We start from the raw sequence: 15,352 nt of genomic DNA, 5'->3' as shown, positions 1-15,352 counted from the left end.
GAGGGACGGCGCAGCGGCTGCGGCGGCTGGGGGCTCGGACAGAGTTAGGGCAGTGCGGTAGACTGGAGCGGACTGTGACTGAGAGGGACGAGGGAGCGGGGAATTGGTGGGGACAGTGGACGGGGCAGGAGGGATAGAAGCAGACAGTGAGCAAGGCGCACCGGTCCTAGCGCGCAGTCTCCGGCTTTGTCCTGGCTCTCGGACCCGAGACACCTGTGCAGGGGCATGATAGGGACCGGGCCTGGGCCCCATAGTCCTGTTGTGAAAGGTGATCCTTCTGGCTGATCTCTGAACATCCCTATGATGCAATCCAGTCTGTTCTCTTCCACTTACTAGCTGGAGGTCACTGGAGAAATTCTGTAATCCCTTGAACCTCAGATTTTCTCATCTGTAAAGTGAAAATAATAAAAGTACTTGCGCCGTAGGGTATTGTAAGAAATAAATAAAATGAACCATGTAAAGAGCCAAGCAATAATAAGTGCTCTACAAATATTAGCTATTATTATTATTAAAAAGATTATTCACATTGACCTGCCCTTTGGGGACAGCAAATATTTTCCAGCCTGGAATATCATCAGTAGCCAAAGCCAAGTGCTAGAACCTGAGAAAAATCCTGCAAGAGTATCAGGCTGCAAAGCTGGTTTCCTCTCTTGAGTTTGATAGTAAATACTAATAAATCTTGGAGCGTCAATGCCATCCAATATAAGGTTATTGATAAGGTTCAGGCTCCTGGCTGGGCATTTTCATGGGTTTTCTCATTTACTTTTCAAACAATCTCACAAGGCAGTTATTGGTTTTCCCTCTTTTGAATAAGGAAAGGGCTGGGGAAAAAAATAGCAACCTGTTTAGGGTCACGTGGTTGGGAATTGTAGAGACAGGATTCAAATTGAAGTTTAGCTCCCAATTTCTGACCTCAGGAAATGGTGTCACGGCAACCATTCAAGAGGATGTCTGGGAGACACCCTTGGTGCCACCCTCATGTCTACTTTAATGCCAACCCATCAGCAAGCCCATCACTCCACCTTCAAATATGACTTTAATCTATCCCTTCTCAAGATCTCCACCCACTCCACCCTAGTCTAAGCCACCTCTCTCCTGGAAAAGCTCCAACCTCCTGATCGGTCTCCTTCCTGTCACTCACCTCCCTAAAGCTCATTCTCTACACCAGGGGTTCCCAACCCCGGGTGGGAACAGGGCCGCATAGCAGGAGGTGAGCAGCGGGCGAGTGAACCTCACCGCCTGAGCTTCGCCTCCTGTCACATCAGCCTAGGCATTAGATTCTCACAGGAGCTCGAAACCTATTGTGAACTGCGCATGCGAGGGATCTAGGTTGCGCCCTCCTCACGAGACTCTCATGACCCCACGCCCACCCAGCTTGTGGAATAATTGTCTTTCACAGAACTGGTCCCTGGTGCCAAAAAGGTTGGAGACCGCTGCTCCACACTGAAGCCAGAGGGGTCTTTGAAAAATATAGATCGTGGACGGGTGTGGTGGCTCACGCCTGTAATCCCAGCACTTTGGGAGGCCAAGGCAGGCGGATCACCTGAGGCCCGGAGTTGCAGACCAGCCTGGCCAACATGGTGAAACCCTGTCTCCACTAAAAATACAAAAATTAGCCGGGAGTGGTGATGGATGCGTGTAATCCCAGCTACTTGGGAGGTTGAGGCAGGAAAATCGCTTGAACCGGGGAAGCAGAGATTGCAGTGAGCGGAGTATGGGCCACTGCACTCCAGCCTGGACAACAGAGAGACTGTCTCAAAATATAGATCAAATCCTATTAAGAGCTGTAGGGTCCAGCCCTACTTGACTTAGCGGGTATTCTCCCCGTGTGCGGAGACAAGAGATTGTAATAAATAAAGACACAAGACAAAGACATAAAGAGAAAACAGTTGGGCCTGGGGGACCACTACCGTCAAGATGCAGAGACCGGTAGTGGCCCCAAACGGCTGAGCTCACTGATATTTATTGCATACAAGACAAGCGGGCAGGATAACAAGGGTGAATCTTCTAAGTGATTGACAAGGTGAAGCAAGTCACCTGATTACAGGATAGGGGGCCCTTCCCTTTTAGGTAGCAGGAAGCAGAGAGAGAAGGCAGCATACATCAGCGTTTTCTTCTCTGCACTTATAAGAAAGATCAAAGACTTTGAGACTTTTACTATTTCTTCTACCACTATCTACTGTGAACTTCAAAGAGGAACCAGGAGTGCGGGAGGAGCATGAAAGTGGACAAGGAGCGTGACCATTGAAGCACTGTACCACAGGGAGGGGTTTAGGCCTTGGGATGACTGTGGGCAGGCCTGGATAATATCCAGCCTTCCACAAGAAGTTGGTGGAGCAGAGTGTTCCCTGACTCCTCCAAGGAAAGGAGACACCCTTTCGCAGTCTGCTAAGTAAGGGGTGCCTTCCCAGACACTGGCATTACCGCTTGACCAAGGAGCCCTCAAGCAGCCCTTATGCAGGCATGACAGAAGGCTCACCTCTTGCCTTCTAGGTCACTTCTCACAATGTCCCTTCAGCACCTGTTCCTATACCCGCCGGTTACTCCTAGGTTATATTAGTAATGCAACAAAGAGTAATATTAAAAGCTAATGATTAATAATGTTTATAATAATGATTGGTAATGGTTTATGATCATTGCTGTCTAATTGGTATTATGACTATTCTTATTCTAACTATTTCCTTTATTATACTGAAACAGTTTGTGCCTTCAGTCTCTTGCCTCGGCGCCTAGGTAATCCTCCAACCACAACCAGCGGGTTTCGCTTTCAAAGCCTTTTAAGCCTTCCTGTTGTTCTTAGAAAAAAACTCAAACTTCCTCCTAATAACTACAGGGCCCTACATGGTCTCCCTCTTACTTGTAATTCTGGCTTCATTTTATGTGGGTGGATTTACCTTAACAATTAGAAATCTTCAGTTTCAGGACCCTCACTTGCAAGGCCTCCTCCAAAGCCCTGGGAGAAGCATAGCAGTGTTTTCATATGGGCGTGTGTTTTTGTAAAGTTTTCAAAAATAAGATATTTTACCATAATCTTTGAAGATGAATGTCTTTTTCCACTTTAACTCTCTCTGTCACACTGTGTGGGTGGCAATGAAGTAGCTGAAGGGTGTGGCTGAGGCAGAGCTGAGTTACATGTACACTTAATGCAGGTTCAGAGGGATCTATTTATGTGGTCTACAGTTACTTTGATCTATAGTCAAGTCATTGCTATCTATCTTAGTTAGGAATGGCTTCCAGGAACACACCTACGGCCCACCATACTGACTCACCCTGCACTGTGACACAAAGGTACAGGGCCATAAATCGTTTTAAAGCATAGCATCAGGAGTACGTATGTATTGGATAAGAAACAAAATTTGAAACATACAGAGTCAGAAACTAGTCTGTCGAGAATTCTTCCAATCATCAGACATATTAAACTATAAGCAGAGGATTTGGTTCTCATCAAAGCCCAGTTAAAGCAGAAGTTCTTTCCTTCTGTCTACCTGAAATCTATCTGACAAGACAACATATGCAATTAAAAATGCACTGCACATTTTTTCATCCTTTCTAATAGGAATTGCACAAACTAGAAGATATCAGAGTCTCATTTGTGTTCATAGAGCACAAACATGCGGCAGTGCTGTAAACAGCTAATACATCCACGTAGGAAGCTGCATGTTTATGATCTCATTGTATTGGCTCATGTCTTCTTTGGCCATCTCTGCCTTCGCCATGTCAGGTGCTTACAGATGAACTAGCCTGCAGATTATAACAAAAGTAGTGATTCATTAAGAGAAATAGACACATTTCAAATCAAAGTGTCAGGGAAACAGGAGCATAGGAGAGCCAGGGTCACACCATTTTAAAATCGACTCTATCGTAAAACTAGCAAGACCCATTCCTGGCCAGTTATGACCCATGTTCATAAGACGTTTACAGTTGAGAAAACAAAGACACCTGCGAGGACACACTCCTACAACAATGGAAAGTCCAGATGTCCCGGTATCCATAACAATATGTGCTTTCAAGATAATTACAGTCATCTTGATGGGTATTTTTGATTGTAGTCATTTTGATGGATGTATACACTAAAATGCCAAGGATAACTTTCTTTAAATCAACAAAGCACTAAATTTTGTCATGCTGTTACTCCACCCACATGTAGACATATCTTAATCTTTACATAGATACATGCCCCCTATAAGAAAAACTTAAAGATGAGGTATTTCTCCTCTTGCTTTCTGAGGATGCCCTACTCTATAACTGAGTAGCTTTCGCTAAAACTACTTCTTCTCAGTGCCCTCTGCGACTCTCCTTGAATTCCTTCCTGTGCGAGGTCCAGGAACCCTCTCTTGGGGTCTGGATCAAGACCCCCTTTTCCGGCAACAAAAGTAATTAATAGACTTAGATTGTTTGGTAGTCTAAGTAATTAAAAGGAGTGAATCATATAAATACAATGGGAAAGTTTTAATTTCTCAATTATTTAACATGAAATACTGACATACAGGAAGAAAATATAGAACTCCTAATACACCCCTACAATAGGGACAGCAACAATAAATTGGATAACGTACCATCCCCTCAAATACTATTTAAAATTAGTCACTTTACAAGAAGGCTTACAGCTCACATATGAAAGGAACGTAGAGGTTTCCCCAAAATTGACAATAATCCCAAAAATACACATGGCATTTTTACAACATTTAAATTGTTTAAAGTACCACACAAAAAAATTAATCTTGTAGAGGACAGACTGAATTATTTCCACAGTCTCTTTGAAGAAAATAAAATAACAAAATTGTTGTCATCACTAGATGGTCAAAGAAGATACAGAAAAAAATGTAGAGAAAAATTATTATAGAGCCATATCATGCAGCTAATATTGTGCTATTTTCCTAGATTTTATGTTTTGTGATTTTTTGCCAGCTAAAGTTTATTTCATCTCTCATTATTAAAAAAACTCTTTCTAGCCTAATTCTGTATTTCTGATTTTGCATTCTTTCTCTTAATGTGATTGATACTCTAAATTGTATAAGCTTCAGGCCCCACAAACCCGGACTTGCTCCATCCCGTTCCCCCGGCTTCCTGGGTTCCAGCCATATTAGATCCCCTCTGTGCCCATTGCTTGTGAAAGTGCTGCACACAGGAGTGCTAGAAACAGATTTGTAAATGAATGAATGAATGACTCAAAAACTGGAATGCGGACTATTAACCACACGAAAACACAAATTTTGTCTGTTTTATTTGTTGTGACATTCCCACATCCAGAACAGTGCCCGACACACAGCAGGTGCACATTAAGTATTTTTTAAAATGAATCCAAGCCTGATCAACTGCAGACAATGTTTCTTTCCATTCTCTCCAGTTATTCCCAGTTTGTTGCAAAGCATTTTCCAACATCCTCTCCACAACTCTGAGAGGTGTCATTTTTATTTTAGAGTTAAGGATAAGTGGAGGATCAGAAAAGGAGGCCCCAGATCACTCTGTCCGTGGCAGAGCTAAAGTTCAAACGCAGATATCCGGGGCCAGAAAGCCTCTTGGTCTATGGTCCTCCCAGTAAGATGCCGCACAATGGGAAAGCTGATAGGGAGCCAGACACGCAACCCGCAACGGGCTGATTCACGGAAGAATTGCTCTGTATGGACACTAGGTGGCGCCCACACACAGCGTAATTACCCTAGTCTTCGCTGGCGCACGTACGAAATCTAAACACATTTGTCAGAAGCTCAACTTTGAAACTTCAGTTTCATCTGTTTGTAATTGTCCTGCTTTTGCTTCCTTGGGTCACAATTTTCTCCGCTGTCAAATGGAAATATTAACACGTACTCACTGGTCAAGTCTGTTATAATGCCTGTGCATTGTAGGTGTTCAACAAAGATAAACTCTTCTGACAGCCACCAAGGTAATCTGCAGCTATGTGAGATTCTGCTTAGCCCTGCACATTGGCCAGAGAATGCTTTCCAGAAGCAATGAGAGGGAAATTCCCTTCTGTTGATCACCTATTGTGGTAAACTGAAAAATGGCCTCCACATCCTAATCCTTATATGTTACCTTATATGGAAAGAAAGGCAGGTGACAGTCTTTAGAGATGTGATTAAGAATCTTGACATGCAGAGATTAGCCTGTGTTATCCAGGTGCAATAAATACAATTATGTGATTCCTTATAAGAGGTAGATTGAGGGAGATTTAACACTCACAGAGCAAAAAGCTATGAGAAGACAGAGACAGAAACTGAAGTTATGCAGCCTAAGTCAAGGACTACCAGCAGCCACGAGAAACTGGAAGAGGTGAGGAAGGAATTCTCTGTTGGGAGTCAGCAGGGAGTAGTCTGACCAACACCTTGATTTTGGTCCAGTGAGACTGACCTCAGCCCAGTGAAACAGGAGCTGTCCCCATGACTTGGGGAGGGTTTGGGCAAAACAAAGCAGAGTGGCAGAGACAGGACAGAACTGGGGCTCAAGATATGCTGGGACAGGGATGGGTGTGCATTATTGGGGTCGCTAGATTCTGTGTCTGCTTACTTACTAGAGAGGTAACAGAGGTATTGTCCTAGAGTTGCCTTCACACACATTAGAGATTGTCTTTCACCAGACCCTGCCAGAGGAGGGAGCAGGGATCCTATGAGCCTGACATCACTGCTTCTTCTCTTCATGGCACCCCTCCCCCACTGTGGCTGATCAGAAGAGCAACATCATATCATAGTAAGAGCTCTGCTTAGGCAGGAGATAGACCTGAGATTCAGTGCCACTACTGCCATTTACTCATTGTGCTTTTTCTTGGGCAACTTAGCTCAACTAAACTTCAGTTCTTTCATCCATAAAATGGAGTTTTAATATCACCCTTGCAGAGATGTCGAGTGTGTTTAGTGCAATAAGATCTTTACAGTGCCTTGTGTGGTGCTGGTAGTTAGGGCAGATGATTGATAATGACGATGAATAGCTTACATGACATATAGTTGTTAGATGACAAGCACTGTTGTGTTTTCCATGTATTAACTCATTTATTCCTCACAGAAACCCCAGGAGATAGGCAATACTATTATCCCCATTCTATAGATGATAAAACTAAGGCATAGAGAGTTTAAAGACCTGCCCAAGGGCACACAATCAGTATATTGTAGAGCTGGGATTTGAACACAGGCAATGAGGCTCCAGGCTGTATATACAATTGCTAAACTATCCTGACTTTAAAAATGGTAGCTATCGGACAGGCGCAGTGGCTCACGCCTGTAATCCCAGCACTTTGGGAGGCCAAGGCGGGCAGATCATCTGAGGTCAGGAATTTGAGACCAGTCTGACCAACATGGAGAAACCCTGTCTCTACTAAAAATACAATATTAGCTAGGCGTGGTGGCGCATGCCTGTACTTCCAGCTACTTGGGAGGCAGATGCAGGAGAATCGCTTGAACATAGGCGGTAGTGGTTGTGGTGAGCTGAAATCATGCCATTGCATACCAGCCTGGGCAACAAGAGCAAAACTCCGTGTCAAAGAAAAAAAAAAAAAAAGGTAAAGATAGCCATCTATTGCGGCACTATTTACAATAGCAAAGACATGGAACCAACCCAAATGCACATCAATGATAGACTGGATAAAGAAAATGTGGTACATATACACAGTGGAGTGCTATGCAGCCAGAAAATCAAAAGAGATCATGTCCTTTGCAGGGTCATGGATGAAGCTAGAAGCCATCATCCTCAGCAAACTAACACAGGAACAGAAAACCAAACACTGCATGTTCTCATTCGTAACTGGGAGTTAAACAATGAGAACACATGGGCGCAGGGAGGGGAACAACACACACTGGAGCCAGTCGGTGGTGGGGGGAAAGGGGAAGGAGAGTATTAGCACAAATAGCTAATGCACACGGGGCTCAAAACCTAGATGACGGGTTGATAGGTGCAGTACACCACCATGGCACACGTATACCTATGTAACAAACCTACACGTTCTGTACTTGTATCCTGGAACTTAAGAGTAAAATAAAATAAAATAAAATAAAATAGTAGCTGTCATTATTAATAATAATTGCTAAGATTTACTGAGCACTGCTTATGTGCCAGGAACATGTTGACTCATTGCATTTGCTCAATAGTCCTATGCGGTAATTTCTATTATCCCCACTTTATGGAAGAACAAACTAAAGCATAGAAAACTTATGTTATATGCCCAAGGTTAGAGAGCTGATAAGATGCAGATCTGGTATTCAAACCCAGGCAGCCTGATGTCAAAGTCCTCCCTCTTAATTACCTATGTATGATGATGGGTGTCAAAAGTTAAGCTGACCAATCAGATTCCCTCTCTATAAACTGCGACTTAAAGAAATAGCAGGAGAGTAAAATCTTTAGCAGTGGGAGTGGACCTGAAAAGATGCAGAAAGACCAGAAAGTAGAGCCCAACCCTTGACACAATGCTATGAGGAAGACTGGCCACCTGGAGGGTCATGTATAGGCATTCCAGCTGACAGCCTCAGCTAAGGCCAGCATCACCTGCCAGAGGGGAACAAATCAGCCTTTGAGATACCACCTGACTGCAATCATTTGAGAGACCCAAAGCCAAGAACCACTCAGCTGAGCCCAGAACTATGAAAAACATAATTTACAACAATAATAAATGGCTGTTGCAATAATAAAGGGATTGCTGTGTTTCAGTTTGGAGGCAGTTTGTTACACACCAATATACGCCACAACACATGGGCTCCGTAAGGTGTCACAGCTGACCCAGGACTGGAAACCGGCTCTCATGTAAAGGTGTGAGAGATTAGATCATTTCTAATCAGTCACAGCATAAGTAAGCCCTGCCTTGCCGCCCTGACCCACTCTAGGTTTCACATTTTGAACTGTTCTTCTTGCTCCTAAATTTTTAGTTTCTGACCTCATGACTCCTTTTTCCATCTCTGTCCCCTCCTCTCCTCATCCTGGATGCCAGACTTAGGTGTGCAGTCCTGTTTTTGCTGCCTTAACAGAGAAAACCCTCGATTTTCCTGAGACCAAGATCCACATGCTCCCTCTGCTGCTCACTGTCCTGCATGGCCATGATTTCCAACCCAGCCCTCCAGGACCAACGCTGAAGATGTCATTTCCATCCCAATTCTTTGTCCAGCATCTGGGCTCAGCCTTGGCTTTCTCTGACGTAGGATCAGGAAGTGAACATTGGTTCCGAATGTAGGGTCTTGGAGAACAACAAATATCCCACCAGAAGGGCAGGTTCCGGGGCTCTAGGTCTATTTTCCCAGATTGTAGATGGAGGGGTTGGCAGGGCTTTTTGGTCTTTGGGCCCAAATGTGGAAAGCAGGGAGAGACAGAGGGTGATAGTGATTAGCACTGGGCATGGGAGACCAATGTCATTTCTACTTTGCATGGCCAGGCAGATATCTGTCAAGATGATAGTGGCTAGTCAGCTTGTCCATTTGTAACAGTCATAGTTTCACAAGTCAGAACATAATCATGCAGCAATAATAAGGTGCCATTCATTAGCCTTTCCTTTGTAACCAGTTACAGTGGCAATTGGTAATAACAGCAAAAAGCTGTGTCAGTCTGGGACAGGTAGGAGACAGAAACCACACCAGTTATTTTAACACAGAAAATTTAATATAAAGAATTGCTAACTAGGTATAAAGTTGTTAACTGGGTGACTGAAAGGTTGTAAAAAAAACTTTAAGGTAGAAATTGCAGGAAGCATCTGCCATCTCCAGGGCTGAGGGAACAAAGAGGCAGAAACTATCAAAACTTTAAAACTTAGAGGAGGAATTCCCTGGAGCTTAAATTCAGATATCTGAGAAAGGAACTCAGCTCAGCTGGGGCTGGTGTCGCGGAGCTCAGGGAAGGGCCAGGTAGGTAATTCAGGGACCCACACTTCAAGGGAAGAGGGACTGGCATCTGAAGCTGATGTCTCTGAGCTCCTGGAAGGGGCCCAGGGAGTCTGGAACCAGGATCCTGGAGAAGTCTGGTGCTTCATGAAGGAACTGCTGCCTGTAGTGAAGAAACATTGCTGGGAGATGCTCATAAGAACAGGTGGCCCACAGGGAAACAAGAAGAAGGAGCAAGACCCTTTTCTCTCCTGTAGACTTGTAGTCTAACTCCACCCTGTATATCGGCAAAGCCTAATAAACTCTAACAGGGAGCAGCTGGTAACACCAAAAGGTGGTTTGCAGGAACCCAGCCCCAGCATCACAGAGCAGCTATCATTTATATTATCAAATATAAAAATCACAGGTGGATCTGACTACAAGCATTATACTTAGAATGCACCCCCTCCACTCTGCCTCTACATGCAGTCGATTTACTTTTTCAAAGTCATAAAAACAATGTTCTAGCAACACACAGGTAGATTTTCAAAAACAAAAAGGCCTACTAATCATCAGACCATCTTAACACCATGACTTTTTTATTTTCACATTTTCTGTTTTAGTCTTTCTTATAGGCAGATGTAATTTTTCAGTTATGACTGCAGCACCCCACACAACTGAGTGTCTCTGCTGTGTCACAAGCCTGGTTGCCTGCTGTTACGGACATTGTTGTCACAAACCCTCATTGAATGAAATGCCATTTCCTTATTGATTTCTCCTCTGTGATTCTTTGAACATCTGGATCGTATTCCTCAGGACCATTCTAGCTGCAAATAAGGGAAACTGCTCAAATCAGCTTAACCAAAAACAAATTGATGTGTGTGGCTGTGGTGGGGGGGTGAAATTGACTGGCTTTGGTCGCTGGAAAGAATGCAGGAGTAACTCACAAAACTAGGACCTAAAACCAGGGACCAAAAAGAGCCTGCGCTCTTCCTCTCTGTCCAACTGCTGTGTGGCCCTCTCTCTACTTCTCTTTGGAGATTAGCCTCTTTCCTTCCTACTGCAGACAGTTCTTCTTTACCTGGTAGGAACATGGCCACCAGCAGCCTCAGTCTTCTAAGTGTAATAGAAAGAGCATCCAGGTAGCAATCTCAGGGAAGGTCGGTAATTGGCTCTGTTGGTTCACATGCCCATCCATTGGGCCAATCATCTTTTTAGGGCAACCATGAATTATATCATTGGCCAGGCCTGGTAATATACCCGTGCTTATGGCCAGGGTGTTTACAGGGCTTGATATGTTATCAGATGAAGGGGAATGGGAAGGCTTCCTGGGAAGACAGAAAACAGCCACTAAGTCACTACACAGGGTTTGGAATTTTCACCATGGCAACACTTGGTAAACATTACTGCACATCTAGTTCTTTGTTTTAACAATTGCCTTGTGAGAAATTTCCAAGGATAGGGTTACTGCCATGGTGCTTGCCAGAGCACTAGAGCACATTTGTGTTTTCAGTTGAAAAGTGTGTTCACATCCAATACCTTATGTGTGCCTCACCAAGAAATCCCAAGTGACAGAAAAGGAACCAGAGACACAGAGAAGTTGAGTGACAGATCCAGGGACACACAGCAGATGAGGGCAGAAGTGAACCCAGAGCCCTGGCTTTCTGATTCCCATTCCAACACTCTGCCCCTAAAACATCACAGTGAAAGTTTAGACTAATGGTGAGAGTGTTAAAGCGCAGTGTCATCTCTGTCCAATTAAGGGAGAGAGCTTCGTCTGCTCTCTTCCCCTCGGAGGAGCTGGGCGAGACCCCTTGAGCAAACAGGCTGGCAGCCCCTGCCTTCAGAGCCTGCTCGAGCTCTGATGGGGGATGTCCCTCCGCTGGACCTGGTGTCCTCCCAGTGGGCGCTGTCAGCACGCAGCTCCTCCAGGACACTGTGAAGATGCCTCAGTGTGAGCAGGAGCCTCTGGTCTTGAATCTGCATCTCAGACTAGGAGACAGAAGGAGCCTGTGAAGGGATGCGCGGAGCCCTGGATGTTTCCCCATCAAGCCCCTTCCCTCTCTGTCTCATCAGAGACAAGCCCACTTGTGATTCGCACAACCTCACAGGAGCCATATCCACCAATGCCTCAGTTTCTTGCTCTGCAAAGCAGAAAGCAAATTGCTTACTTTTCAAGGCTTTCATGAGGACTGAATGAATTTGCCCATGGGAAAATCCTTTCAAGGGGTCAGCGAGGTCAAAACTACTTTGATTACAATACTAAGATATTATTTTCCTTTTTTTGCTTTCATTTTCTTATGAGCATACCGTGGAGTTTTCCAGAAGCTAATGACATGTAATATCTCAACAGATTGAATGCAGGAGCCGCTATGAGAATCCAGCTGTGTTCTATTAAGACAGACATTAAAGCAATTTGCAACAATGTAAAATGGGGCTACTCTTCCCACTAAATATTTGCTTTGAAAAATACAGTTATTTTGAATAAGTAATGTTTTATTAACATATTATGAGTTTGTTATTATTTTAGAATGCATTAGTAAATATATTAAAATGTCTCAGCTTTGGCTTCTAATTCAGTCAGTATTGTTCTATATAACTCACATAAACAAAAGCTTTTTGGTGGCCTTAATAATTTTCTGGGCATAAAGGGGTCCTAAGACCCGAAAGTTTCAGAACTGCTGTATTACAACTATACTATCATCTTCAGCCATCTCCTTTCTTTCTCCGATTTTTCCCTGGGAATTTTTTCCCATACATTTTCCCTCTTTTTCTTTCTGTTTATTTATTTATTTATTTATTTATTTATTTATTTTTGAAGTGGGGTCTCACTCTGTTGCCCAGGCTGTAGTGCAGTGGGGCGATAACGGCTCACTGCAGCCTTGAGCTCCTGGGCTCAACTGATGCTCCCACCTCAGCCTCCCGAGTAGCTGGGACTCCAGGTGCACACCACCACGCCCGGCTAAATTTTGTACTTTTTGTAGAGGCAGGGTCTTGCCCTGTTGCCCAGGTTGGTCTCAGACTCCTGGGCTCACGCGATCCTCCCAACTCAGCTCCCAAAATTTGCTTTCTCTTTAAAAATGCTAAAATTCTATTTTCTGACTAAGTAATCCTTCACACATGATAGAAAACTGCAAAGCTACAAAAGGACATATATTTAAAAGTCTCTCCCACCCACCTTACTTTATCCCTAACTCAAGCGTCCTTCCCCAGAGGCAACCACCGCAAATGCTTCCGTTTTTCCTTCCGAAGCTGGTCGGGGCAACACATGGTTAGATATACAGATTCTCAGCCTCTCTCTTTCTCTGTCTCTCTTTGCAAGAGATACTTATGAACATTATTTCCCCACTAAAAATAGTGTTTTCATTTTTGTGACAAGCTGATTACAAGTGAGAAGACCAAGTCTGCATCCTCTACCCAAGCATGAGTAACACTGCCAAGAGAATAGGTAGCTAGAAAGAGAGACTTGAGGCCGGGCACAGTGGCTCACATCTGTAATCCCAGCACTTCGAGAGGCTGAGGTGGGCAGATTGCCTGAGGTCAGGAGTTCGAGACCAGCCTGGCCAACATGGTGAAACCTGGTCTCTACTAAAACTACAAAAAAATTAACCAGCCATGGTGGATGCGCCTGTAATCCCAGCTACTGGGGAGGCCGAGGCAGGGGAATTGCTTGAACCCAGGAGGCAGAGGTTGTAGTGAGCCAAGATCGTGCCGCTGCACACTCTAGCCTGCGACAGAGTGAGGCTCTGTCTCAAAAAAAAAAAAAAAAAAAAACGAAAGACGTGAAGCAAAGGTGTAGCTGGCCTCCCTCAGAACACTGGGACAACTCAGGCTGCAGAGCGAGTGGTCCTGGGCCCATTTTTTCCTCAGAAAACATTCACTCTGTGTTTTCTCAATTTTAGGGTTTTCCTCCTGCACATATTTTTGTCCAACCTTCAGCACCATTTCTGGGTATGTGACTGTAAGACCACAATGGGGTTCCCAGCACGGAGGTGATGTTGAGGCACCCAGGCACCCACAGTTTCAGGGAGCATGAGGAAGACAGCTGCCCAGCGCTGGATGCCTGCTGACTGTGGGAAGCTGCAGTCCCTGCTGCTGGAATCCCCTGGTCCCATGAGAAGCCCTACTGGGTCAGCCCTTCCTCTGGGGTGATGAAAGGGTTGGGTCCCAGCTGGCCTGTTGCCTGGCAACCCAGAAAGGTCATTTTCGGACAATCCTGTCTCTCCCCAGAATGAGAAGTGGGTGTATAGAGAAACAAACCTCTTCTGAGGTTTCCTGAACTGCCTCCTCTCTCCTGGCAGGTGTCCCCACACAGTTGGGGGCACCCCTCTTTTTCCGGACTTGGAGAAAATACCGTAATGAAAGGTTCCTGAGCAGCAACCACGGGACCAAGTAACATAACACAGGTTCAGGAGAGTTAGTGCTCCATGGGGGAGGCCCTTGCCAATGGGAAATGAGAGACAGGAATCTGCTGGGCAGATGAATTTCCTCTCGTTCTCTCTCCCCCAATGTGCAGTTCCTCCTTCAACCCCTGCAGAACATCTCAGCTGCTGAGACACCCACTGGGCCTCCTTGAGGCGCCTTCTGAAGCCGTAGGCTGCTTGGTAATACAATGTCTGGCATAATTGCCTGGCATAGCATTGGCCTCTGCTGCCACACCCTGTGTTCCTCCCTATCACCACCCTGGGCTTGTACTTCCAAATAAAGTGCTGGTTTCTCAATCCTTGTCCAAGCCTCTGCTTTCTAGAGGACCCAGGCTAAGACATTGGGTGTGCGCATGTCCATCTGGGTCAGGATTATAATAGCCAACATCAATGTGCCAAGTATTTGTTAAGAGGATTACAAGCATCTCTTCAGTGAATCCTTACAATACCCCATACGATATTGGTAGTAGTGTTATTCCCATTTTTTGGTAAGGAAACTGAGGCTCAAAGAGGTAAGGTCCCTGCTAGAGCCACACAGCAGCAGAGCTGGGCACACACCGAGGACTCAGTGTCTTTCTAAAACCAGTCTGGCCAGCACCACACCCAGCGCCTCCTATGTAGGCCATGACCTACTTATCCCCGCACCTGAGATCACAATTGTGCATTGTGTGGCAGGTCCCAGAGGGGAGACTGCAGGGTCCATACCGTAGCCTGCAGCCTTGGCCCCACGGGGGATCTGGGAGGGAAAACTAGAGATCCTTGGAAAATATGTGGTCGGGGCATCAAGGAAAAGAAATGCAAAACCTTACCAGCTCCTTTCTCAGCCACTCCAGGGTCTCCCCAAGACTCGGACTGGGCTCTTCCGCTGTTTTCATCTCTGTGTCCTTGGGAGTGACCTTGACACTGACCTGGTTCTGTGCCTGAGGGATCTTTGACTTGTACATTCCCCCAACTCCTTCAGACTGGCAGCAGGTTCTGGCCAAATCATAGAAGATGGAGTTAATGAGAGCAGGAAGTAGCTCACATTGAAAAATGTAATTTGGCTTTTTTTTTTTTTTTTTAAAGGGCTTTAGTGCTCTGAACAGAACAAGGAGGAAGGGAGGGAGACCATTAGGGGTCCAAGTACCTTGGTGCCTGCTGGTTCCAGAAGCGAAGAATATG

The 15,352-nt window shown here is 45.1% G+C and overlaps 1 protein-coding gene across 1 annotated transcript; it reads right to left on the bottom strand.

The window, feature by feature from the left end:
* Positions 1 to 10,349: 10,349 nt before the first annotated feature.
* Positions 10,350 to 15,192, bottom strand: LOC105539538 (chromosome unknown open reading frame, human C20orf202). The gene is made up of 2 exons (XM_011979863.1): positions 15,001 to 15,192; positions 10,350 to 11,759 (listed from the first exon to the last, which is right to left on the bottom strand). Exons 1-2 carry the CDS (start codon positions 15,133 to 15,135, stop codon positions 11,526 to 11,528), a joined length of 369 nt encoding a protein of 122 aa, XP_011835253.1. The 5' UTR covers positions 15,136 to 15,192; the 3' UTR covers positions 10,350 to 11,525.
* Positions 15,193 to 15,352: the final 160 nt, after the last annotated feature.

This window comes from Mandrillus leucophaeus, unplaced genomic scaffold (genome assembly GCF_000951045.1).
Source record: "Mandrillus leucophaeus isolate KB7577 unplaced genomic scaffold, Mleu.le_1.0 Scaffold206, whole genome shotgun sequence".
In the NCBI taxonomy this organism is placed as follows: domain Eukaryota; kingdom Metazoa; phylum Chordata; class Mammalia; order Primates; family Cercopithecidae; genus Mandrillus; species Mandrillus leucophaeus.
The sequence above is the reverse complement of the archived record's forward strand: the minus strand, read 5'-3'. Positions and strand labels throughout refer to the sequence as shown.

Coding starts and splice junctions, on each gene's coding strand:
- LOC105539538 (XM_011979863.1), bottom strand. CDS start 15,135: ATGTACAAGTCAAAGATCCCTCAGGCACAGAACCAGGTCAGTGTCAAG. Junction 11,760..15,000: donor AGTGGCTGAGAAAGGAGCTG/GTAAGGTTTTGC, acceptor TCTGTCTCCTAG/TCTGAGATGCAGATTCAAGA.